The following is a 27,551-nucleotide window of genomic DNA, read 5'->3' as shown; positions in this document are numbered from 1 at the left end:
ATTCATGCGATGCTTGACATTAAGTCACGACTTACACTCCAGATCTGGCTCTTTGCCTGTGAGGTATTGTTCCACAGCTTGAAGCTGACTCAGCTTGCGGTGTGCTGGGTCAATGTCTGTCTCACAGTAGGTCCTACAAACGCACACATATGTCAATTAAGCACGGTGAGGACTTTCAAATATAGTCAAAGTTACTAAATAAAAACGAAAGAAAGAAAAAATAACCAACAGTTTATGCAACTGTTTCTTGTCTTAAAATATATATATTCTCCTTTGTTTATGGGCACCTTGTAGTATGCAACATGCTATTACTCCCAGAGGGTGGTGGTAATGCACCTTAGAAGCTATTTGCCAGCCACCATTAAACAACAAAACCTATTTTTTTTCAATGTGACTATTTCAATCTAATATAAGATGATAAGATGTCTATAAAGAAAATAAAGAATATAACAGCAATAATACTGCTAAGAGTGAGGCAGAGATTAATGCTGCTGAAAATTGTGAACTCAGAGTCGTCATAAGCATGCAGAGCTGTAAAATAAATATATTATCTCAATCTAACATATTTATTAACATTATTAGTTTGCACTCACTGTGCAGCTGCTGCAGATCAGAGATATGAAATTTTTGATACGTTTAAACACAAGGTTACTCAGTGCATTCAGATTTAACTCTCTCCCATTTCCTAATCCAGGATCCACGGAAATCACATTAGTCTGCTACCAGATCAAAGAGAAAATTTATTTTATTGATTGAATGTTCTCTTTGATATATAGCCTACAAATGTGACCCATCAATCTTCTAATTTGGGTTCAAGCAGCTGCAATTCCAGCAGTGTAAAAGGGACTTAGCAGCAGATTAGGATCAACATTTATACACAAAACATTTATTTTCTGCATCAATGTTTTATGCTGAATGTAAGAAAATTCCAGTGACAATGCCACACATACAGTTTGCACTGCTGTAACTTTACAGTTTCATTTGATGTAGTTTATGAGCTCTGACCGAATAAGCTCTATTTATAAAAAAATAATAGTACAGCAGATAATCTAGACAGCACTTTACTATAAAAGCTGTCTAATGAAAATGTGGCGTTACCAACCGATTTCAAAACCGAAACCTTCTCCAGACCAGGTTATGTGTTCATCTTAAGTTAGGGTAAAAAGGAAGCACCTTAATTACACTGAAAACTCTGACTTTATGTGCAACATAGACGGTGTTCGGGTTTGTCAGAAGTCACCGTCAAATTAACCTATGGGTAGGACAACTTCCCAAAGTAGGACGGTTTGTCAGAACACCGGATAAACCACCCTGTAGAAAAATGGGAAACACAACCTATCTCACAACCTGTTACACTGCAAGTTAAACTCACCACTCGTTGGCTATGGTCAGATCAGGAGCCAATAAGTCGTGAAGACCTGCGTAAGAAGAGAAGTCAAGACATAAGCCAGGGTGTATGAAACCCAGACACAAACGCAGATGTACAGAGATTGGACACTTACCCTCCTCAACAGAGACATTTCCTATGAAGATATACTGTCCATATCCTTGACTCAACACTATACCCAGACTGTCAACACAGAGAAGGCCAAGACCGTTACAGTATGTGGGAAACTTTAAGAAGGCAATATAGAAAATGTAAGAAGGAGACTTGTTTTGTTTATATGTTTTGTTTTGTTTTACTGGAGAATTTAAGGAATTTAGTAAAGTTTAAAGAAACTGGACAAACCTGAATGGTGTCTCATTGATGACAGTATAGTAGTAATCATTCTTCAGGAACATCACTCTTCTCTGTAAGAAAAACAGGCTTCATAAACACCACAGTGAGCACAAAAAGGCAGCTTTTCTATTGAAAAAAGAGGTACACGGGACAAAAAGGGGAAATAACTGATATAATAGTCACTAAGTCTCCTTTTACATCAACAGATTCCTGAAGAACAAAATTACTCACTCCTTTATCGACTGAAGTTTTCACATCTAAAGACAAGTTTCCGGTTTCTCCTTTAACCATGGCGGTCCTCAGCTAAAAAAAAGTTAAGCTATATCAGCAACTTAAACTATAAGTCAAAGAAAATAAGTGAAATTAAAGGGTCAAAAATGCGTGTAAGTTTATGTTACCCACTTTTTCTTCGCTGTCTTCCCATTCCACTTCTGACAGATCCACACTGTTGTAGTTGGGTTTAGGCTTTAGCTTCTTACCCTCTTTATACTGCCATACACAAGCACAGGCACACAGACAAAAGAGTATGCTTTTAAAATAAGAGGCATGTACTCATAATCCATTATCTAATACCAACAAAAAAATCCTCGTACCAGAGGTCGCAGGTCAGGATGAGACAAGATGTACCCATTATTGGTGATGAGGTAGGCGTAGCCATGAACACCCAGCTATAAAAAGACCATAAGCAGACAGCCATAAGGAAGCAAACTGCTGACAGTACTGAAGTACAGCATATATGTTACAGGGTGTGTTACTTTCTGGTTTACCTTGTATCTTGTAGCTACTCTCATCAGTTCTCTCAAGGCAACATCAGTTCCTACTACTCCCAGTAGAATCCCGTGCGATAACTTTATGAGGTAAAAATATCATTTTAGAATTTTAAATATATCAAAATCACATTAAATAGCGCTCACTCTGAAACGAAATATAAACAATAAGCTCAAATAAAATCTGAGATGATAACAGCATGAAGCCTCGATGGAGTATTGTGAACTAGCTGGAGATAAGTGAGTGACTTTTTGTTAATCTTTGTTTTCCAGGTCACACTGTTAGAGCAGTGGTTTTATTTTGCAGCCAGCTCTGATTTGAAGAAAGGACTTTTTTGATCTGTGGTTTAAAAGTTAATACTGAATCAAACAAGGCTTCCAAATTTAAGGCAGCCTGTTTCTTAGCAGATCAAGGCTGGTTCCTTCGGTTTTAACCCTATTTCTTATACAGATTTATGAATATAAACTCCCACTTTTGTTATGATCTATCACAATTTCATTTCAATTTAATTTACCATTATCAACACAAAGACACAATGTGAGGTCAAAGTTGTAAAAAACTACTTACAGTCTCTCTCTTCTTGCTGAACACAGGCATGGCTACTGAGGTCATCAGGAGCAGGCTTTGTGCCTGAGTGTTGAACAGCTGTGATACAATAAACACACTTTCAGATAAATTAGTTAGCCTGTGGACAAAAAATTAATTAATTAATAAAAAAAAAAAAAACAAAAGCAAATCCAGGTTTGTTTACAGAGTTTGAAAAAATAAGTGATTTGGAGATACTAGCTTTTTTAAGAGTTAGCTTGTTAAATTACAAGCTAACTCTTAAAAAAGCTAGTACCGGCTTGTATAGTTAAAAAAAAGTTTAAACTTTCCACTTTAGATTACATTTCAAACTGATTAAATGAATTTATAATAAAGCATTTTGAAAAACCACTTGAAATGTGGTTTCAAGTGAAAAACAAAGACTTACAACATTAGATCAGCTGGTATCTCGAGGATGAGCTAACTTTAGCTTTAGCAAAAGCTACTGGAGCTCCAAGAAACTACTAGAGGTGACTAAAAACTGACAACCACTAACTAAACAAAACCTAAGCATGTCGTTACAAATGCTACACTTTATTTTCTTTTTCTAGCTAAAGCTCTAAAGCTAGCTCCACATACAATTACCTTTTTTGTACTTGGCAACTGAAGTTAATGGTAAATGGGGGGGAAAGCACACATGAATGGCTAAAGAATAACACCTCCAGTAAGATTGTCAAATTACAATGTAATATTTCTGTGGCCAAATGAAAGGGAGGAAAACATAAATTCATAAGAAAAAAAATGTTTAATATTAAATACATGTAATAAATGTGCCAGGGAGGTGGTGCTTTACATCTGCATTCTTTATAATGACCATAGTCTAAATATTCAGAATTAAGTGAATATGTGAATATATTTGCTTCCTTCCTCATTTCTCTTTATATATTTAGTTTTTGCATATTTGCTACACTCACATGTTTCAGATCATCAAAAAATATTAAACAAAGATAAAAACCAGTTCATTTATTAAATTTTGACAAAAATAATAATATTAAACAACAATAATAAGACAAGCAGACTGACCACACTGTCCATATAGGCCTCAGTCCAAATGATGTCATGATCGTGGTTGATGACCATTGGCCGGCTCAGAACATGGAGGTACTCCATAACGTTTTCCTGGACATCAGCCAGTGTTGAGACATGTGTGTAATAACCTGCAGAAGACACAGAAAAGACACACATGTATTGTAACTCGTATCATAAACTACTCAGATGGAAAACTGAGAAGCGTTTTTTCTTTTTTAGTTTTTGGAAAATAAATTGTTCACCTATTATTTTTAACTCAGGTTTCTGCCTTTGGGTATTAAATTTAGAAGAAGAAACTCATTTATCAGACATCAGAACACCCTGTATTCCAAAACATGAAACAAATATCCCAGCTTGAATCTCCGACTGATACAAATATGTTTTTGACGTTCTTTAAAGCTTGGCTTAGTCTAAGGTTTGTGGCATTTCTACAAGTGGGAGACAGTGACGTCAGTGGGATACCTGCAGTGAAGCTGCTCAGCGACAACAGGCTACTGAAGCTCTGCCAAGTGAATACGTGCAACATATTTCCCCTTGGTAACATCTCCCAAGAGCGCTGGTGCAAACACTATTAAGCAAACTGAAACTGCATCCAGAAGGTTTAAGCAGAAGCTGTTTGCAAGAAAACAGCAACAAAATATCTGTTTGACAGATATCTGCCTGCTAGTAGAAGCAACTATCAGTTTATGCAACAAAATGGATTGCACCTGTTATAGAGACACAGTTATGACATTTTTGGCCAGGGATATGTTTGCAGTGTATCTGTGCTGATTATCAGTTATTTAGCCATGGATTTTAATATGCTAGAAGGAGCTAATGTGATTATTTCCTAAGCTGCTGCATGATGCCTTGTAATTCACAAGAGGGCAGCACCTGATACTTAGTTCCTCATAGTGCCACCTGGAATCACCACAGGGCCAGCACACCTCTTTTGGGAGCACCAGGGGTTTCGTAAGATTCAGAAAATGATTCTTTTTTACAAAAAAAATTCTTTAATCTTCAATTTATTACTGTTGCTGTCTTCCTGTAATGATTATGAAGGATTTGTCAGTACAAACAAATGTGACAACACAAACAAAGCCATCAAATTTAAAGACACTGGGCTTTACCCTTGTTGTTGCAGGCAATCCATTTGACATTTTCAGCAAACGTCATCTCCCGTCCAATCAGATAGGTGAACACTCGAACCTGGAGAGAAAGTCAAGTGCTATATGTAGTACGGCGTGATAAGCCACGCTAATTTAATACTCAGCTACTACAGCTTTTAAAGGATGATATTTGTCTGTGCTGGTCTTTATAATACCCGTCGTTCCGGCCAGTTAAACTCTTGAAAAACATCTTGGAAGTCCTCCATGGCTCCGTCTGTTATCAGCATGATTGCCTGGTTACACAGGCTGCCCTGCCCCAGTGCAGTAGCCTAAACACATAAATATGCACATCCAGTTTAATCAGTTTTAAAAATCTGCACTCAAGCTCTGTGTATTGTGGAGGTAGGAATTCCTAAATAACTTTGCTTCGCTATTATTACGGCCAAGGGGTAGCAGTTGCTATGATTGTGGCAAGGAAAGACAAACCTCATTGAGAATCCTGAAAGACTCCTTCATTGCTTTTTTTACTTTGCCCTCTCCTTTCACATGAAGCTGTTCCACCAAAAGCTTGAAATGCTGGAGCGAGACCCAGAAAAGTAAACACACAGACACTGTCAGTGAGCCAATGCGCTTCCCTTCGGGCAAACGCAGCCGAATTAGTCACAACAGAAAAAAGAGAGCGCAGTAGAGAAATTATCCCCGGCTTCCTGGCACACTGACCACTAACACCAAAGCTACTGCAACACCAGAAGGTAATCAAGATTAATCAACACACAAACAAAGACAGATTCACATGCACATATGAGGAGGAGGAATGACCATGTAAAAGGGTTTTACTCAGTTTTAGAAAGCTGTAAGTGTGCATGAACTTCTTTTATAAAAGACAAACCCTGTAAAATGTTGCATCTTGCATAGCTCAAGGATGGATATAAACACTTCTCTAACTAGTCACTTGTATATGAAAATGCAGTTTTAGGAAGAAGTGAAATTTTAATGTGAAACATCATGACAAAACTGAAAAGGAAATGTGTTTTCTTTGGTGTCAAATACTAAAAGTATTTGAACAGAATACTTTTAGTATGAACAAAAACTGCTGCTAACTGCTATTGTCTCTGTGCAAGAGAGGGTTGAAATACAAAGCATTGGCAAAGCCACATAAAACCACAGATCAAACATCTACATGTACGACCACTGCACACGGCTGCAGCTATTAATAGCACGTAAGAGGAGCTCTTGTGTCTGTGAATGTGAATAGTAAATAATTAGAACAATAAGAATAATTGCAAGCGTAGTGAAACTGATTTTATGTGCTGTAAATTATATTTAAATATAGACATTTAGTAAAAAAAGTGACTCAAAACTGTGGAACGATCTACTTTTAGAGATCAGACAGGCTTCTTCTCTACCTGTTTTTAAATCACCTCTTTACCCTGGCCTTTGACACCATGTGAGATATTGGTTTTTATTTTTTTTTTAAGTTTTATTTTAGTTGATTCTATGCTGTTTTATCTTGTTTCGCTAATATAGGGCTGTTCTAATTTTTATGTATTATGTATTTTATTTATTTATTTTATTCTATTGTTTTTAACTTATTTTCTGTACAGCACTTTGGTCCTGTACTGGGTATTTTAAAGTGCTTTATAAATAAAATTGGTTTGGATTGGATTGGAAACATGCTCAAAATAACTGAAATTGTTGTGAAGTATTATTAACAAAACAAAAATATTGCAAATTGCATTTAATCCCACATATCTGCTCTGTGCTATTCTGACAAATGAGACTGTTTGCTTATGTGCATTTGTACTGTGTCACTGGGGCATGTTGTGTACTGCATCTTTAACATGGTTGGCTTGCAGGTTTGTGTTAAGTAATCTTCCCAGTAATGAAAGCTGAACAAGACTGAAAAAGTGACCCAGTGTGACTTTCAGTAGGACTAAAAGTGAATGGTTATGTAGGAATATTGGAACTCTTGTATAACAACTGCAAAACTGATGATTGTCTTTCTCTACATGTGCATTCCCTCTTGTGCAAGTGTGTCAGCCAACATCTGTAAGCCCATTCTGCTACAGAATATCCTATGTATTCACCCAATCAGATCCCTTGCTGACAGGTCATGTGACCAACTTAAAATTGTCAGCAGCCGGCGACCTCACCCAAACTGCCATGATGTGGAGGGGAGTGAAAGTAGGGCATACTTACAACAAATAAACACACACACACTGAGACTGAGCAGACTGAGCAGGTGTTGGGAAGTTAGAAAAAAAAAGGGAGGACAAAGGGATGAGAAGAAAAATAAAACAATGACATTATTGGTGTTAGACATGGAAATAATTCAAGAGAGGAGAAAAGAAGGGAAATTGGGAAGAATATTGATATTCTTAATATGTTAGCAGAGGCCGAAGTCACATACGCTCTCTAGGGTTTTACTGGTTAAATCCTTTAAAGGGCAGGTTGCTTTAACTGTGATGTGATTACGGCATAAGCTTTGTCTTCAGGGTATTAGCAAGATAACTTGGAATTATTAAATTCCAAGAGGTTAATTCACTTAATCAGCCATGAGCATGAACGCATGTGCCATTTGTCAAGAGCTGCTTGTGTGTCTTACCTCTCTGTTATCCAGATCAGCCTGTACTAGCGTGCCCTGGAAGCAGGGCTCCACGTAGCGAACATAGTCACTGTACTGGAGACAGAAACCAATTCACATAAACCAATATGGCGACTGAGCAGCTAATGAAGAGTCAACATGATTAACATTTGCAGCAGGGGACAAACAGTTGTTAGTGCAGTTTTACGACCTGCAGTCAATCACCCTGAACGTCACAAAGTAATTAGATTACACTTAATCTCTCCAACCAACCATCTTTAAATATTGACTGTTCATAATGTAACAATATTGAAGTTGTTGGACTAATATGGAGTATGATTTTAATGTGTTCAAGACCAGTTCTATCAAAGTCAAAGCTAAGTTTCATTTTGAATAGACCTCATAAAAATAATTAACTAAACCATTTTTTAAACTACAGAGTTTAGATATGAAGAAGTACTGTTTTTTTGTTTTGTATTGTTTTGCTGCACGGTCACTCGGCTGAAAGGCGTGTAGCTTTAAATTCTGGTAAAAATACAGCTTAAAAGCAGGGGATTTGCAGGAGGCGTATGATTACACATGCAGTAATACCAGGATAAACCATGCTTATTACACAGATTTGTAGTTGTAGGGTTACACACAGCCAAAATCCCCCCCAAAAACCTAAAAAGAAAACAAATTTAGAAGCTTTCATGTTACTGAAAATTTGAGCCTGGCATGAACCAAATTTTAAATTTGGATGTGTGTGTGCATATGTACCTCCATGTTGACCTGTGCATTAGTTCCAGTGCATTTGTGTGTTTGGGCTTTAATCTCTATGTCACGCTCATCCAGACTTAGACAAATTGCATTCATTGCATTTGTCTTTTGTATGACTGTTTGCACATATACTTACAGCTATGATGTTAACAAAGTCATTTTCTCCCAGGGTGTCCAGGATTGTATTAATGGTGTGCTTGGCTATTGTCAGTCTGAGTCCCTTCATGCTGCCACTGACATCCACGACGATTACTACATCTTTAGGAGATGTGGCTGCTTGTATATACCTAAAAGGACATAGAGAGAAAGAAGAAGTAGGTATAAGATGCACTACAACCTACATTTCACACCAAGTATGACCAGATTGGGTGTTATGTACTGCTAGTCCAGCAGCTAGGAAGAGCAGACAGTGTTTATCCTTTTATATGTTCCTCTGTCCGTCTGTTCGGTCCCTTCATCTCTTTATTACCATCCCCTGATTTTTCCAAGCTAATTAACATAAATGAGATTTCCCCTCGAGCAGCAGGTGTGATCGGCAACTTTCCAGATTTACTCTGTCTGTTTCCTTGATCTCTGCTTCCCAGGACAACTGTATTTATGTCTGGAAACCAGACAGAGTTCCCACAATCTAAACAGTCCTTTGTCTTTGTGATAGATCTCTTTACAGCAAATAAAATGTCACATGTTTCAGCAGCAAGGAAATAAGCATAAACACTAAATTAATGATGGCTGAATTCTAGTTAACTACTTCAGTGCAACAGTGCATATTGCACTGTCGTGTACACTCACCGCACTTCATTAGTCACACATCACTAGCACAAAGTTAGACCCCCTTTTTCAGAACTTCCTTAATTTTGTGGTATAGATTCAACAAGATCCAGGAAATATTCCTCAGAGATTTTGCTCCATATTGACATGATGGCATCACATAGTTGTTACAGATTTGTTGTCTGCACATTCATGGTGCAAATCCCCTTTAACTAATAAATACTTTTTAGTTTCCTGTTCTTAGCTGACAAGCGTGGCACCCGATGTGCTCATCTGTTTCAAGGTTCAATGGGTTGTGTCTTCAGAGATGCTCTTCTGCATACCTTGATTACAACAAGTGGTTATTTGAGTTACTCTTGCCTTCCTCTCAGCTCAAAGCAGTCTGGCCATTCTCTTCTAACCTCTGCCATTCACTTGATAATTCTTGCTCCATTTCCCAAACACTCAACACCTCCTCTAGTATCAACAACCATATCAAATTCAGAGACACTTGAATCATCCTTCTTTCCCATTCTGATGATAAGAATTCTTGAGACAGTCAAATACAGTATGGGTGAACCATACTAGACTGCCTAATGGTGCATAGTAACTGTTGACTGGGAGTGATCAGATCTGTAAGTTGGGTTTGGAGCTTCATTTTGAGAGGGCTAAAGATAATCAAAAGGCATCAATGGGGAAGGACAGGGCAGTATCGCCATACCAGTTTCTGTTTCTGCAATCAAATGTGACAACACCGTTTTCATCTGGAGTCCACTGGATGCCTGAAAGAAAACAGAGAGAGTGCAGATGATGGTCAGAGGACAAACTCCTGCTTGGATGATTTTTTGGTTGAACGGATGAACAACTGATGTCAAAATGAATGCTGTGGTAGCATTGTGTGATGACAAACTGTCAAACAAGGCTGTGATGGGTGACGCAGAGGGTGAGTAAAACAAGCTGTCACATATCTTCTGTTAATTACCCTTGCTCTCTCTCACAAACACACACGCACGCACGCACTCAGATAGACATGTACACAGAGAATTTATTAGCAGCCAGACTCTCACCGAGACTGACTCATCATGTTTGACTGTTTCTTGCGCTGTCAGTTGCTGTGTAAGTACAGTACACTATTTGGCTTATGTAGCTGAATGTTTATCTACAGTGCTGTTCATGTTGTTTTAACACTGCATCATCACAGGAGAAAAGTGCAGCCAAGGGTACCATCAATTAACACACTGTGCTACAATTCTGGGACGCACATTTGCTGGCCCAAGTGTAGGTGACTCAGACGTACCTGGATATAGCCTGAAAAAGCCCGTAGAACTGCCAAAGTACTGCCAGGTGAGAGTTGGATCCTCCTGGAAGTTATCAGCGAAAACATCATTCAGAGCCTCAGACATGTAGACTCCATTGAGAATATCAGGATCTACAAAACAGAGAGAGGTAATATATTCTACTGCCAATCTGGTGTATTATGCAGCATTTGCAATTATATTTAAGGCTTTATGGTTGTGTTACCTCTGTTGTAGACATTTGTGGGAACTTGTATGTTACTTTGCTGTATGTTGACTGGCAGTTTATTAAAATGTTCGTTTTCCTCCAATGTGAATTCTCCACCCAGTGGGACTGGATTCCCATCCTCATCCACAGTGTTGATCAACATGGAGTTATAATAGTCAAACTACAGAAAAAAGTGACAGTTGGTGGCTGTACATATATACTAACATAAGTAACCAATAAGAACAAACAGTTGGTTATAATTCAGTTATAAGTCTGTGGATTTTTTTTTTCAAAAGGGCTGAAAATCAGCTCACAAACTGGATCATTAAAAGACAAATTGAAGCTCGCTCCACTCTTGAGGCTTCACAGTAGCTATCCATCTTTAATATACAGTTTGTGGTTAGTTAACAAAGAGTCCTATATTAAAATGCCTGTCAGGTCATTTCCCTTTTTGCAGCTACTGTACTGGTGATTAAAACACTGCCAAATTATATTTGGGTTTATGGTCATGCATTATCAGGTGTGCAGAGGTTTTGAGTGACAAGTGTGGGGCCGCTTTGTGTTTGCTGTTTGGTGGTGAGGGGTTGGGCATTTGATTTCTCTGGTAAAATGCGCTTCTGAGCTTGTTTTTTGCTAGCCTAATTTAGCATCCTATTTGTTCTCACAGTGAAATATAAGGTAGAGAAAAAAACGTTTAAATCTTAACTGCTTGGTGTGCGGTTACTGGAGGTTGCTGGCTATCACTGTGAAATCTGTGAAACCTTCTTGTGATTGCTTTGGTCACTAGCAGATTGTTGCAGTTACCAATGGTTCGCATGAAAGCCCCCAACTTGTCTTCTGACACTCAGCAGCTAAACACAGAGCAGTAGTGAAACTTGGCAAAAAACTGCAACGCAAATGGAAATGAAGAATGTTTGCCTTCAAAGTAAAAGCTTTGCCTTCAGTTGTTACAAGAGGCAAAACCTTTTAAGGTAATCTGTCTCTGTTTGCGGCTTGGGTCAAAACTTTCACAGCTTCACAACTGCTCAGTGACTAATTGTTGAGTCACTTTCTTCCTTGCAAACTTTGGGCAACTGTAGCAATCTACTGCCCTTAGTGTAGTTCCCTATACCTCTTTGAAAACAATTTCACTTAGCCAACCATTGGACAATGAATTGGAGAATATATATTTTTCCTAGAGTGTTGCCAGGGACTCACCAGCCAGTCTCGATGACAGGGTAACTAAGGCCTAACCAAGCTAGCTACTCAGCCAGCATTAGCATTAGCTCGCAAGTTGCTCACACTGCCCTTTTATCCAAATCACATATTCAATTCATAAAAAAAAAACTAACAAACAACAAAAATGGCAAAATTTGAGTTACAAAGCAATAGGTCTCATGGTGTGGACATATATTTTTACATACAGTGTCTGAGCTTTCTACTAGCAATGGGACTCTTATCCTGTATAAGCTGACAAATGAAAAACTTATAAGCAGATATGTCCCCCTTACCTCGAGTGTTTCATTGTACTCATGGTCCAGATCTGCATCCTCTGCTGCTTCTGCTAATCTCTGTGATAAAAGCATTACAGATTTTCTTTTTCTTTTTTAATTAGCAAAGTGCAGCATTACACAAACCTACACTAGTTTACCATGTATCAGTGTTTGATTTGATGATTGCCCATTTGATTGGCATTAAAGGTTTTTTTTTACTCTGCATGCATAATTATTACCTTAACAGCTTTCATCTTCCTCCCAAGCATCTCTTCCATTTCTTCCGCAAACCTTTTCACCAGTTCGTCTCCATTCACCTCCTCTATCTTCACTGTACCTTCAATATCCTTGTATTTCTTTAAAACACACACACAATTCAATTTAAAAAGAAAGATTTGTTTAAAAAAAATGTAAAACACTGTGCCAGCCTTTGCAAGACTGTTTTAAGACAACAAAACACAATTATAAACGATTTCTACATTTTCAACAACACACGAAACCAAACAGTCCCCTCTGAAAACAGAGATCAACTGTACAGGCAACAATCCTGATACACAAACCTTCACACCAGGCATTTACAGGTGTCCTGACTTCATCCTCTCCCTCCACCCCTCACTATTTTGTACAAAGTGATGGTAATGTTTTCAAAGATTTATAATTCAGATGTATAATAGGCAGACATAAAAAAGAGTCTTAATCCTGACATGTTATTATAGCAGTGGCATTCAAAATGATCACCAAAACATTTTTAAACATATTTATGTTTTCTTTTTTTTCTAGTCCAACAACCAGTCGGCCAAATAATACTCATAGTATTTATTCACAGTAGAATCACAGCAGCTGGATAAATGCAATTTAAGGGATCCCATACAGTTACTGCATGAGGACTAAAAGGTTAATTTCCTGCACTAAAAATAATGTAATGACATTTACCCGTCTTGTTTGTTTTGTATTTTTCTGTTGCCTTTATAAAGATGATTACCATTAATTACAATATATTACAATTATTATCAAATTTGCTCAGGAAATAGATTCGATAAGCCATGTGTCCCATGCAACAGTGCAACATCCATCTAATAACTAAGATAAGTTAGATACTCATATGGTTAATAACAGATGTAAAATGAGAAAAACTCACAATATACGGATCTTTTGCAGGTTTGTTTGGGGGAAAAAGCCCTCTTTGTAGCTCCAACATGTTTATAACTGTCAAACAGAACCCCAAACACTCAATATCCTACCCAGTTTACTCAGGCAAGAAGACAGAATCACTAAGTGTTCCACTTATAACAAGAAGCCTATCGATTAGGCAGAGGTGGATGATTTATGGCTCCTTGGTGCAAGGATAAGACTTAAGCGCTGGCTGTTATTACACACCACTGGCTGAATAAAAAGACATTTTGCAGATAGGAAAGATACAGCAAATGAATAGGGCTGTTATGGATACAGTTACTACAGCAAGTGTTGCTCGTGCGATAACTGAAGCACTTACAAGCACCACAATGCTTTCTGTTTTTGATCAGGTTGATATCTTACAAGCTGTGAGGTTGGACAGTGTAGAAAACTGTTTATAACAGCTAAATCAGTAAGGATTGGTTATTTGTACAGCTTGTTTGGTTAACGTTGTTAACACACACTTTGTGAGCCTGCATAGCAGATGGTGAATGGACCTGCTAGCGATACTACAGGGTGGCATGCAGTGCAAGCTCACACGTGTTAATTACTAAAAGGCATGCCTGAATATTTGAATTAAATGTGTCATCAGATTGCTCTCTAGGCCATGCGCAGATGTTGTACAGCAAATGTATGTCAGTCTGCCGTGTTCTTATTGGCTGATGTAATGCACAGAAGGGGGAGAAATGACGAATTCACACTCTGCCCCTTTCAGTTTTGCAGCATAATGTTGTATTTTTTGTAAGATTTCTTTGTCCATTCCCAGCTTCCAGTTCCAACTTTAGTTTTAAATATTTGTGTAGCTGGTAATACAATAAGAGGTGCAGGTAGAGGGAGAGCTCAGCCCCAAATAACCTTCCCTGTATGTTCCTCTCTGTATACTTTTGCGTGACTAATCATCAATAAAGGCATGTTAACCATACCATACCATAACCATCATTAAATATAGCCTAAAAATAATCATTTGCCTGTCTGAAATGGGAAATTAGTGAAGCATACTATGTCTTGTAAAATGTATTTGGGCATGATGTCTTGGGCTAGTATGTACTGTATGAGTAATAATTTGTTGATATCTGACAACCTCTATTTATAAATGTATTTTATATTAAATGGACAGTTCACCCCCAATAAAATCAAGTCCTGCTTGTTTTGATGTGAATAGCCCCATTTTGGTGAGCCTGTTGTAGAGATTTCTGTCCTATTTTGAATATAATGGAATCAAATGGCACTTCATTTGGCATGCTCAAAAGGGCAAGAAAATACATAACACTCAGCAGGAATGTTCCATCCATCCATCTTCTTCCGCTTATCCGGGCCAGATCGTGGGGGCAGTAGCCCAAGCAGAGAAGCCCAGACCTCCCCTCCCCAGCCACCTAATCCACCTTGTCTGGGGAAACACCAAGGCGTTCCCAGGCCAGCCGAGAGATATAATCTCTCCAGCATGTCCTGGGTCTGCCCCAGGGCATCCTCCTGGTGGGACATGCCCAGAGAACCTCACCCAGGAGGCATCCTTGTCAGATGCCCGAACCACCTCAACTGACTCCTTTCGATGTGAAGGACCAGTGGCTCTACTCTGAGCCCCTCCCGGATGGCCGAACTTCTGACTCTAAGGGTGAGGTCAGCCACCCTTCGGAGGAAGCCCATTTCTGCCACTTGTATCCGCAATCTCGTTCTTTCGGTCACTCCCCACAGCTCATGACCATAGGTGAGGGTAGGGACATAGATCGACAGGTAAATTGAGAGCTTCGCTTTTATACTCAGCTCTCTCTTTAGCCGCAGCACCAATCCGTCTGTCGATCTCCCGCTCCCTTCTCCCATCACTCGTGAACAAGACCCTGAGATACTTAAACTCATTCACTTGGAGCAAGAACTCGTCCCTGACCCAGAGTGGGCACTTTTTCCGGCTGAGGACCATGGCCTTATATTTGGAGGTGCTGATTCTCATTCTGACCGATTCACACTTGGCCGCGAAACCGTTCCAAAGTCAGTTGGAGGCCATCACCCAATGAATCCAACAGAACCACACCATCCTTGAAAAGCAGAGATGAGAATCTGAGACCACCCAAGTGGAATGTTCCCTTCCAGAAATTCCGAACCAGTCAGCCGACTAATGTAATTCTCTCCTTTTTGCTCTGTTTTTGGTCTCCACCAACTCCGAATGGGAATTTCTGTCTATTTCAATAACTTGCTTGTTTTCAGCTTGCCATGTGGTCCTGGTAATTTGGCTTACTGTGCAGTTTTAGACCTGGTTACTGAAAAAAAGATAATCCAAAAACCTTGCTAGGAGCCATTTCATATAGAAGCTGCTTTTTCCCCCTATTGAACTCCTTACATGAGCTGTGTTACCATACTGACGAATGCAATGTAAATATTAATGGCTCACCCACCTGGCTGATAGTTAATAAAAATGTAACTTCATAGATGAACTGCCTCTTACCTTCTGCAGAAGTTTAGCTCCAGAGTACCTGGCGGACAAAGCAGTTATCTCTTTGCCAAATGACACGGCCCACTGCTGCACCCTGAACAGACAAAATACATTATCAATGGAAGGTAGATACCCTTATATAGGTAAAGACAGAGCTACTAGCTCAAATTAATAAACCCATTATAAAACACTGGAAATGACCAGAAATGTACACAGCAAAACATTTAAGCACTTACTGCACACTCACTACTGACAGAGTGAAGCAGATTATTTGAAGGTGATACTTAAAATAGACATTGTACCGGGTCAAGAGGTTATTCTATGCTCACTAACATGCAGCAATTCTACAAATCCTCAGTGTGAATGCCAATGAGGTAAGGTAATAGAGTTTAGAGAGCAGACAGGATGTGACAGATGGCTTAACCTATGGGGAGTCAGTCAGCTCGCTGCTAGTTTGCAGGCAGTCTTGCCAGCATCGGTACTGAAAACTGGCTTATCATTTGTTGACTTGTTGATATTGTCATTGCAAAATTTGAGCGTGTTCATTTTAAAATGTGAGGGCCAACAGTGTGTAAGCCGTCTGTACTGTCAATATTCTTCTTCAAGAGATTTCGTTTAGTATTACCATTCTGGTTAATCATAATCTTGCCGATCCCTGTTCCTGTTTCAAGGCAGCATCAAGAACTTTGGGTTTCAGTGTCATAAAACAATATTGTGATATTATTGAAGCAGGAGATCATCTCCTCTGACACTGGGTTAGGAAATTTGTGCATTTTTAATGATTTATTTTAAAATTAAACTTATTAAAATGGCTATACTGTAATTTTCGAACCAGTATCTGTACCAGTCAGATCAAGAACAGGTTGCAGAAACAACTTCAATGAACAGTAAAAGTATTTTACTTACTTAATTTTTCAATAGATAAACTTGATTTTATCCCCAAAGAAGAAAAAGATCTATGTGTACACTTATACTGTTTATTCCAGAGCAAAGACGTGTTTTTAGTAACAGCTCACAGAAAGGTGCAATGTTTCCTACTGGCATTAGGGTTGCATAGCCTTAGAGGATAAAGATCTGACCTTCTTGGCCTGAAATGTTCTGGTCGTGACACTGTTAACTGTCACAGCCATAAGGGACCTGCTGCCATTTCTTCCCTAGGCAGAGTGCGGCATTTGGGGCTTAGTGACCTATGTTGGACAGTTGAACTCTGGTGTCCCCAGAGCTTCATCTGCCGTCACCAGCCTGACTGCTGACAACACATACAGTAAACTCTTTAAGCTGTATAACTACAAATCTTATACACTGCACTGAATACAACTCTAATCTGCACAGGCAGACATTGCCTTATGGTTTTGGTCGATAGATGTAAGTATGTAAAGCCTGTTATGCAAACATTAACAACATCCATGCTAACAAAGTGCTGTGCTTCTCAGTCTCTCTCAACCCATTCAATTTTTATCACTTTTACATATACAGTCACACACACATGCACACAAATTCTTCTGCTAACACACAGCTCACACACAAACAAGGCTACTGCAGACTGACAGGACTGTATCGATCTGTTCTTGTCTTTCGTCAGCAAGGCGGTTGAAAACCGTTAAGGCGAAAGAGCTTCGTCTTGCCTTTGGAGAATAAACAAACACAGCATTTTGTCCCAAAAAGAAATATCCACCTGAGATAAACTGACCAGTAATCGTACACAGTCTTACAAAGTCAACAGTCTGTGAAAGCAAAACACATTACGCAATATAAACCGGTCCCTCTCATGGGAAGGCAATCATTGTACATGTTTGAAAAGCAGTTTTACAGTAGAAGTAACAAGCCTTGTGATATGTACATATGATTAAATGCAAACATAGCAGGACTCCATCAATCTGTATAAGCAGAGCATTGGTGTTTGCCAGCATGGCTCTAGGTGACTGCTGTGCGTTGACAGCGCTAACCACTTGATCACCATGCTGCCTTTTCCTACACAAAATCTTTTCTAACAAAATAAATTGTAATTTTTATTTTTTTTAAATAAATGTCTCTTTATCTCTAGTCAGACTTATATGTCAGATTATTTGAATGTGGCTGTAGAGAGGAGAACAGTTTGGCAGTTCGCTGTACCCCACAGGTGTCCAGATGGTCCATATGTATGTAGAATAATCAGCCAACCTAGAAGGAACACTATTGACTCATCCATCTGACATATGGCTTTAAGAAGGATCATACTGCACGTAGAGCTGCCAGGGTGTGCACACAGAAATTACCTGATTTTAAAAAAGGCTGTGTGTCTATATTTGCCACTGAATGGCAGCACACTGGGTGCCACTGTGATTCAGGATACAGCCATGATATGGATATGTAAACAAAAACAAATGCAAAAATGAAATTAATTTCAGAATAAATGCAGCTTTATGCAAACACCAGACACCAGTCAACTGTCTATTTTTCTAGCGCAGTTTTACTTACGTTTCTGGTGAGATCTTCATTTGACCATCAGTCATGAGGCACAGTGAACTGGAGAGGATAATCCACATCAGCATCATCAGCCTCCCGCTGTATGGCCCACTTCTGTCTAATTTAATGGCATTCCTAGCTTTTCCCAGACTCCAGCAGTTCATCCCTGCAGCTGCCGTACGCTGGAGAGAAATTGAGGAAATCAGAACAGTGAAAAAGCATGAATTTAGAAATTTAGAAACCTACAGAGAGAGAAACCTGAAGTCTTGGCACAGATCTACACATACAGGGTGGTACACAATGCACCTTCTCTAACCGACATCTACCTCATTAACTGTGAAAAAAGGGTGACCATTAGCATTAACTTCCTCCCTTCTTTGGAATATTTAAAAGTAACAGAATTAGGCCAGCTAGGTTCTGCAGCACCACTTACAGGCTGTGTCTTAGCTAGTTTATGGCAGTAATAACATCTTTATATGAACATTTATCATTTATACCTAGATCACTCTCTGTCAAGTTAGGTTGTTGACTCTTTTGTGCATGCGAATTGAACTATATTCCAGTCATGTATGTTGGAGTTGCACGAAAGCACAGAGTATTATTGCTTCTGTAAAGTCTTGTAGCTATAATACAAAAAATTCCAACTACCACATGCACATCACTGAACTGTTATCACCTTGCAAACACAGTAAAACTAATGTACGTCTTGATCAGGAATGGTTCAATTAATTTTCTCAAGGGGCCACATGAGAAACTGGGACTGTTTTAGGAGACCGGACCAATTCTGTACTCAGAAGGTGTGTTTGATTTGGCAAACTGGTTATTGGATGCCCTTCCAAGGGGATTTGTGTCTTCCTTTGGGGGTTCACCTGAAAGGGCTCAGTATTCATTTTTCGTATAACAATGCTAAAAAACGTTTTGGGGTTGTATTGAGTTTGATATGTGATGAATGATGAGTTTTCCAGATGCATTTAATGGCACTTCAAGTGCTATAAGGTGAGTGGCACCAAGTTCTGTTATACTCAGTCTCTATCTACAAAACAATTGCATGTATATGATTTTTGGGATGAACTACCCCACATAGTCAAAAGCTGCATTTAAACTTTATTAAACTGAAGTAAAGTGCAGTAAGTTATGGCAGAATTTTGGTCACAGACACATATGTATCACTCTTTTCATTATAAAATATTGGTCATCACTTTGTAGCACAACACCAACTCATCTTAAAGAGCAAAACAAAGAACTTGCTTTCAAGATCTTTTTGACTACTTGCCTGATAGATTATTTGTTCAGAAAAAATCTCAAGGTCCAGTGTACAGCCTTCTGAAAGACAGTCATGTATAGTCCAAATCTTAAGCCCATCAAGACGGGAAAAAAGAGGCTGGCTTTGTCACCAAGCAGGCTAAAATATGTAAAGATCCATAGTAACATTTAGAGAATCTGTGAAAGTCCAAACCGAAAGGATAGCAAAAAATAGAAAAGCATGGGCATGTGACTATAGGTTAAATATGCCATCTTAAAAACATTTACAGTTAACACTGACTTTGGGCTCATGTGGAAAGAACGTGAAACCTTCTTTCCAAGTGAAAACAAAGATGCCATCTGATGCCCAATTTAAAAGCTGGAATATTAATACACAAAATTAAGAAAATAGTTCAGTAAACCCATATTTTCAGAGCTCACAAAAGAACCAAAAAGTATGTAGGTCAAGGAAGAAAGTTGAAACATAGCAAGTGTGAATGATGATGATTCGATGTCAGCTGAGCTGGATGTCCCGGCATACAAAAGAAACTAGAAAGCTTTTGTCTCCAGTGTCAAAGGTCACTTCTGTGCACATGGGATCACAATAGAGCATCTCCATTTTTCTACGCCTCCCTCTCCAAGGCTCTTAATCTGATTTCTGTCCCCCCCATTATTGACGTCTGTTTTTCTTGCTTGCTCTCCGGATCAGCACAATCCGACAAAAATAGGAGTAAACTTCAGTCTTCACACGACTTCCATTATCGGGCAGTGTGATTTTGTTTCTTCCAGGTAAGGCACATGCACAGGTTCCAAAAACAAATCCAACCCTGCTGCAACTTCCAATTATTCTGCCGACCCTTGTGCTGACCTCACGTCTTCACAGGTCCAAAATGCAAAACAAAAAGCACGGGGAGACGACTACGCTGCTGGATGGAGGGTAAGACAGATGGACTAATGGATGCACGGATGGATAGTGGGACTTCCTCTCTCTCCAGAATCTCTCTTCCTCCTCTCCAGCACCAGTTTATACCATAATCCATGCAGGATTAAACCCCTCCTCCCTCATTGCCTCCTTTTCCCACTCCATGCCTCTTGCTCTCTCTCTCCATACAAGCACGCCAACACAATCTTTCTCTCTCTCTGGCCCTCATCTTCTCTGTATCGCTCTTTGACCCACTGTCTTTCTACTCTTTCTTTTCTTTCTAGTTGCTTTTCTCTGTTTTTTTCTCTTAATCTTTCTTGTCAGGCTCTCACCTGCTGTTTTGTCTTTTCAATGCTTTCTCTTAATCTCCCTCATTATTATTATTATTATTATTATTATTATTTTTAACCAAAAAGGACAGTGGATTGAGGCTGTAATAAGAATTCAACAAAGTAAGGGGGGACACAAGAAGGGGATGTTGAGAGGAAGAGGAGGGGAAAGAACACGTTTAACTGACACAATCATAATACAAACACATTGAGACACCTAGTGGACTTTCATTGTCTCACATATACACGTGCACACATGCATTCACAATATTGCAGAATGAATCCATCAGCTCTGTCCATGTCCATATAGCACATTTTTCAAGTATGCTCTCATAGTTCTTTTTTGACTGTTAGAGACACTTTCATTCACACATTCATCCTATAATCCATTTAAAAATTGGTAGTATTATTTTAAATCACTTACTTTTACACCACTGCAAAAAACTGGAAAATAATACTGTACCTCATATGAATGTTGTTGTTTTTTTGATTTTCAGGGTGCTTTTTTAAACACCTACTGTAGTAGGTGTTTAAAAATCTTACTTGTGTGAGCTTTTCTAGGTTTAATAAGTAAGCACTGGGCCCCACTGACGAGATTTCAGACCCCAGAAAACAGCCCAGTAAGAAGTCTGGAGAGGGTTTCCTGGTGCAAACTACAGGGTGGGCCATTTATATGGATACACCGTAATAAAATGGGAATGGTTGGTGATATTAAAGTCCTGTTTGTGGCACATTAGTATATGTGAGGGGGCAAACTCCTCAAGATGGGTGGTGACCATGGTGGCCATTTAGAAGTCGGCCATCTTGGATACAACTTTAGTTTTTTCAATAGAAAGAGGGCCATGTGACACTTCAAACTTATTGGCAATGTCACAAGAAAAACAATAGTGTGCTTGGTTTCAACGTAACTTTATTCTTTCATGAGTTATTTACAAGTTTCTGACCACTTATAAAATGTTCAATGTGCTGCCCATTGTGTTGGATTGTCAATGCAACCCTCTTCTCCCACTCTTCACACACTGATAGCAACACCGCAGGAGAAATGCCAGCACAGGTATCCAGTATCCGTAGTTTCAGGTGCTGCACATCTCATATCTTCACACCATAGACAATTGCCTTCAGATGACCCCAAAGATAAAAGTCTAAGGGGGTCAGATCGGGAGACCTTGGGGGCCATTCAACTGGCCCACGACGACCAATCCACTTTCCAACTGTTTATCTAGGAATGCTCGGACCTGGCATGCATAATGTGGTGGTGCACCATCTTGCTGGAATAACTCAGGGAACATGCCAGCTTCAGTGCATAAAGAGGGAAACACATCATCATGTAGCAATTTCAAATATCCAGTGGCCTTGAGGTTTCCATTGATGAAGAATGGACCCACTATCGTTGTACCCCATATACCACACCAAACCATCACTTTTGTTGTTCCAACAGTCTTGGAGGGATCCATCCAATGTGGGTTAGTGTCAGACCAATAGCGGTGATTTTGTTTGTTAACTTCACCATTCACATAAAAGTTTGCCTCGTCACTGAACAAAATCTTCTGAACTGAGGGTCCTGTTCCAATTTTTGTTTTGCCCATTCTGCAAATTCTGTGGGCCGATCTGGGTCATCCTCGTTGAGATGCTGCAGTAGCTGGAGTTTGTAAGGGTGCCATTTGTGAGTAGCTAATGTCCGCCGAAGGGATGTTCGACTAATGCCACTCTCCAGTGACATGTGGCGAGTGCTACGCTGTGGGCTCTTGCTGAATGAAGCTAGGACAAAAGTTGTATCCAAGATGGCCGACTTCTAAATGGCCACCATGGTCACCACCCGTCTTGAGGAGTTTGCCCCCTCACATATACTAATGTGCCACAAACAGAACTTTAATATCACCAACCATTCCCATTTTATTATGGTGTATCCATATAAATGGCCCACACTGTACATTGTCAGCCACCCTTGAATGGCCTGTTAAGTTGCTGCAGTTTAAAAAGGTCTATTGTCGGCACACACTACTGCCTCAGTAAAAATTTGATTGGCCACATTACCCATATTTATAAACAAGCCTATGGAGTATGATCTATAAAACTGATAACAATTTGTTTCAGTTTGTCATCACATGTTTTATGTATAGAGTATCCAATGCCATTACCTATAATAAAAAATATGGTAGTCTACCAACCACTTATCTTTGTGTTTGGACACTCATGCAAGAGGGACATTAATTTAAAGAAAGACAACAGGGGAACAACATGCATGCCAACAACATGCCAGCTACAGACTACACTTAACTGTTCTTTAATGCAAATATCTAATAAGTCGATCAAATGGCAGCAACTCAGTGAATTTAGGCATGTAGACATGGTCAAGATGGTCTGCTGAAGTCCAAACTGAGCATCAGAATGAATAAAGGTGATTTAAGTGACTTTGAATGTGACATGGTTGTTAGTGAGTATTTAAAAAAACTGCTGATCTGCTGGGATTTGCTTATGTAGCCATCTCTATGATTTAGAGAAAATAGTCTGAAAAAGAGAAGATATGAATTGAGCAGCAGCACCTATAAGGGCGAAAATGCCTTGTTGATGCAAGACATCAGTGGAAAACGGACAGTCTACTTAGAGCTGACAGGAAGGCAACAGTAACTCAAATAATCGGTCTTTGCTGTATGCAGAATTGCATCTGTGAATGTGCGACACATCAAATCTTGAAGAAGATGGTCTACAGCAGCAGCGGGCCACTCCTGTCAGCTAAAAACAGGAAACTGAGGCTACAGTTTGCATGGGATCACCAAAGCTGGAAACCAGAACATTAGAAAACTGTTGCCTGGTCTGATAAGTCTTGGATTTCAGCTGTGACATTTGTATGGTAGGGCTATAAACAACAAGAAAGCATGGATCCATCTTGCCTTGTAATAAAGGTTAATGCTGCTGCTGCTGGTGTAATAGTGCTGGGGGTAGTTTCCTGGCACATTTTGAGCTTTTTAGTACCAAATGAGCATCATTTAAACACCACAGCCTACCTGAGTATTGCTGCTGATTTATGACCACAGTGTGTCCATCTTCTGATTGTTGCTTCCAGCAGGATAACGCACCACGTTGCAAAGCTTAAAGTATTTAAACTGATTTCCTTGACATGATAATGAATTCACTGTACTCAAATTTCCTCCACAGCCACCAGATCTCAATCCATTCGAGCATCTTTTGGTTGTGGTGGAATGGGAGAAGTTGAATTTATCATGTCAATAAGAACTCAAGTCTCTGAGGAATGCTTCCAACACCTTTTTGAATTTATTCTTTGAAGAATAGGGCAGTTCTGAAAGCTAAAGGGATCCAGCACAGTAGTAGCAATCATAGTAACAAAGAGGCCAGTGCATGTATGCGTATATAATTCGGGCAGGTCATAAACACAGCACCCTTCTGCACTTGTGGTATTACAACTTTTCATAGAAGTCCACTCAGGATGCTATGTCTTTCAGTATGAATCGGTATTTCTAATAAAACATAATGTATCATTAAGCTTTATTTAACTACATACATGCACCAACATATAGCTTGAGATAAATACTGCTACGATACACAGATATTAAACTCTCATGTCTTTGCATATTATACTGTACACACCCACCGAGAGAGAGCGACAGTAAAACATCTGCTCCTGCTATTATGAAAATGCTATAAAACAATTTGGCAGTGCACATAAAGCATTATGGCTGTGGTGGACGCAGGAAGGGATCAAATTGATAACAAACAGTTTAGATAGCGACATGCACCATCACACAGAGGCAATCAGGCAAGCATGTAAGTACCATGTACAACCACGCACGCACACCAGTAGTGCACAACAGCTGTGGGACTCCTACTCCCAAGCTGACCCAGATCACTGATGCTAGGGATGAAGTTTAAGCTCTGAAACTAAAGGGGATGATCGGACAACAGCTAACCTAGTCGAGAACACACTTTTGAGGAGGTGGGTGTATCATCAGTCTACAATCGGAGTCTACAATCGAGAGATGGCTTCATGAATAGAAATAGAGTGGTTTGCAACAGGGTGCAAATCACTGGTTACACTCGAGAACAGGAAGGCTAAATTAGTCTTTGCCAGAAAACCTATAAGTGAGCATGCTCAGGAAATTGGACAGATGAATCCACAATTCACTTGTACCAGAATAATGGGGAGAGAAGATTATGAAAAAGAAGAAAAATAGCTCATAATCCGAAAAGTATCATTTTTAGTGGAAGTGGCATGCTTTGAATGATGCCAGTGTTTATTGATGATGTGACTTCTGATAGAAGGAGCGAGATGAATTCTGAGGGATACAGGGCTGTACTCTGTGCTCAGGCTCAGACAAATGCTGCAAAACTGATCAGATGACACTTCACTTTTTTCATTCCAATATTAAAAATATCCTTTTTATGTTATGTTGTCCAATTTCTTTTGAGTATCTGAAAATGGGGGAGGGGCTTAAAAACATCTGAAATTCCTAAACAGCTTATGCAATACTTTTGATAAATTCCTTGAATTAAATCTGGAAGTCTGCACTTCAGTCATATCTTGCTTTTTGATTTAAAGTCCACTGTGGTGGTGTGCAGAGGCCAACTATCTGCATTTAACTGCATGTTCACACAGTTCGGACATGCAGGGATTTAGGCAGCACACAAGTGTACACCAGAGAGAATATGTGTATATTTATTATTTAAGTGAGACTTTTATTATTGGAGAACCTACCATTTGTTCTTCTTTAGTTAACTAATCGAGTTAGCTCCTGGCTCAGTTTTAAATGTCATATTCTTGTTTTTATCTGTGCAGGTGACAATAAAGGAATCTGAAGGTCTTATAAAATGCACTTTTCTATCAAAAAATTCCTTTTTTTTTCTAATCTCAATTTTAAATGTAGCTTGGCATCCTTACTTTATGATTTACATGCTAAACACACTTCTACTAACACTACGGTACTAGAGCAGATATCCCCAAAGAAAGTATTACTCACCTGTGCTCCTGCAGAGTTGGCTTATTGTCCCAGCCTGTGTTTGAAGAGTGAAAGACTGAGACTAGGAAAGTGAGAAGAATTACACGAATATTTTCTTGAAATTTAAAGTAGACCACTGCACAATATCTTCCTTTTGAGAATACAGCACTGACAAAAGTGATCTGGAGTCCCTATACAAATCAGAGACTCCGCCTCTCTGGGCAAGGGCACACGCACACACACACACACACACACACACACACCAGAAGTCATTGATTACTCTAGGCCAGGGCTAATAGTCAGCCCTTACATTTAGCTCCATCAGCTAAAGCAATGGTCTGGAACCTCCGAGTCTTAGAAAAAAGAATATGTGTGCATGTATGGGCATCATCCCTTAATAAAAATGTACTCATAAAAAGTCTTAAAAATATTATCCATCCACCCTGACATTCACAAAGATCACCATTAACTCTTTTATTTGAATCAAAGTTTAACTCTGCTACACCGCTACTGAAGTTAATGGTAAGTAGAATCCATGACAAGGCTGGCTGAGGAGAGGAAGCAGGAAGGGAGAGGAGAGGAAGCCTAGTTTTCCCACACTAATCTACTGGGAGGGAGAGCGCAATGAGACTGTGTAAAAAGTGATGTTTGACGTTCCTGACAGTAAATAGCACTTGTGAAAGCAGACTCGGTGCCAGTTCTGGTGATTTTAGCCATATCACATGATCCAAATCTGCAGGCTGATTTTGTTTACATTTGCATTTCTATACAAGAAATCTACTTCTCATCTATGTACACGGCTTATGGCATTGTGAAACCTGCACAGGTTTTTGTCTTGAGTGTTTGGGACACTGAGTTTATGTATAATGAAATGATCAAATTGCCATTTGAAGGCAAGAGCAGTTTCACAAACACAACATCCATTAAGCGGGTACTTCCTGTGCTGATGTGGACGTGATTTATACATAAGCCCTGAAAGTGCGACCAAATGTTCCAGCGTTCCAGTTAAAATTACGCTGATGCCAGAAACCTTATTAAACTGTATTTTACTGTGTCTTTAGTTAACCGTCAAAAACAGGGAGCAATTTATTACTAAAAAAACTCACGCTGTATGATCGAGGTTGGTCTGTTCCATACACTTCACTAGGTACACCTTGCTTGTACAAAGCTTGCGCCCTTTGCCTTCAGATGTGCCTTAACATATCACAAAGGTGCTCTATTGGACTGAGATCTGGTGACTGTGGAGCCCATTTGAGTACAGCGAACTCATATTTAGAACAAAGTTTGAGATGAGGTTATGTTTAAAGCATGATCTCACATAAAACAAATTTGCTAACAGGGTATTGTGAGGTTATAATTATTATACACATTGGTTCATGGTGCAGTCAGATAGTTGTTTATACTTGAATTTGTAGTGTAGGCTGTAGAGGTGGCAACTTTAATCTGCCCTCATCTTTTTTTGTAATGAAATAGAAAAGTGAGCTGAGCCACCATCAAAATTGGATCCTGCTTGGTTGTAATAAATGTACCTTAAATAACTTTTCTTCCTCATTCTCATGGTCAATTTAAACTTCAGAAAGTCCTTTTGACCATGTCCAAATGGCAATACGCATTCAGTTCCCACCTTGTGATTGGCTATTTAGATATTTACATTACTAAGCAGTTAAACTAGAGCACCTAATGTAGTGGCTGCTGAGCGTAAATTTACTGAAATTACTTCAGGTTGTGCCCAACAAATATATGAGGACAACAAAAAAACAACAACAGACACAGTTTTTTTTTTTTTAACATTTAATAGCCAATAAAAA

At 39.2% G+C, this 27,551-nt stretch overlaps 1 protein-coding gene across 2 annotated transcripts in view; it reads right to left on the bottom strand.

The window, feature by feature from the left end:
- Positions 1 to 20,537, bottom strand: part of cacna2d4a (calcium channel, voltage-dependent, alpha 2/delta subunit 4a) — a 100,745-nt gene extending 80,208 nt beyond the window's left edge. The window contains exons 1-23 of one of the 2 annotated variants that reach the window (XM_026148388.1): positions 19,572 to 20,537; positions 18,311 to 18,480; positions 15,866 to 15,947; positions 12,495 to 12,611; positions 12,274 to 12,333; positions 10,802 to 10,964; positions 10,578 to 10,709; positions 10,002 to 10,062; positions 8,670 to 8,820; positions 7,796 to 7,870; positions 5,677 to 5,766; positions 5,406 to 5,519; positions 5,212 to 5,290; positions 4,097 to 4,230; positions 3,056 to 3,133; positions 2,488 to 2,568; positions 2,314 to 2,388; positions 2,123 to 2,209; positions 1,952 to 2,023; positions 1,730 to 1,791; positions 1,503 to 1,570; positions 1,373 to 1,418; positions 36 to 133 (exon numbers count right to left, since the gene is read on the bottom strand). In XM_026148388.1, the coding sequence (XP_026004173.1) occupies positions 36 to 133; positions 1,373 to 1,418; positions 1,503 to 1,570; positions 1,730 to 1,791; positions 1,952 to 2,023; positions 2,123 to 2,209; positions 2,314 to 2,388; positions 2,488 to 2,568; positions 3,056 to 3,133; positions 4,097 to 4,230; positions 5,212 to 5,290; positions 5,406 to 5,519; positions 5,677 to 5,766; positions 7,796 to 7,870; positions 8,670 to 8,820; positions 10,002 to 10,062; positions 10,578 to 10,709; positions 10,802 to 10,964; positions 12,274 to 12,333; positions 12,495 to 12,611; positions 15,866 to 15,947; positions 18,311 to 18,462 (2,077 nt within the window). In that variant the 5' untranslated portion in view covers positions 18,463 to 18,480; positions 19,572 to 20,537. Of the gene's footprint in view, positions 1 to 35; positions 134 to 1,372; positions 1,419 to 1,502; positions 1,571 to 1,729; positions 1,792 to 1,951; positions 2,024 to 2,122; positions 2,210 to 2,313; positions 2,389 to 2,487; positions 2,569 to 3,055; positions 3,134 to 4,096; positions 4,231 to 5,211; positions 5,291 to 5,405; positions 5,520 to 5,676; positions 5,767 to 7,795; positions 7,871 to 8,669; positions 8,821 to 10,001; positions 10,063 to 10,577; positions 10,710 to 10,801; positions 10,965 to 11,980; positions 12,184 to 12,273; positions 12,334 to 12,494; positions 12,612 to 15,865; positions 15,948 to 18,310; positions 18,481 to 19,571 lie in introns of those variants that run through there. The other variant, XM_026148389.1, reaches the window with a different exon arrangement.
- Positions 20,538 to 27,551: the final 7,014 nt, after the last annotated feature.

Source organism: Astatotilapia calliptera, chromosome 17, assembly GCF_900246225.1.
Source record: "Astatotilapia calliptera chromosome 17, fAstCal1.2, whole genome shotgun sequence".
In the NCBI taxonomy this organism is placed as follows: domain Eukaryota; kingdom Metazoa; phylum Chordata; class Actinopteri; order Cichliformes; family Cichlidae; genus Astatotilapia; species Astatotilapia calliptera.
Note: the sequence above shows the minus strand (reverse complement) of the source record. Positions and strands in the feature narration are given on the sequence as shown.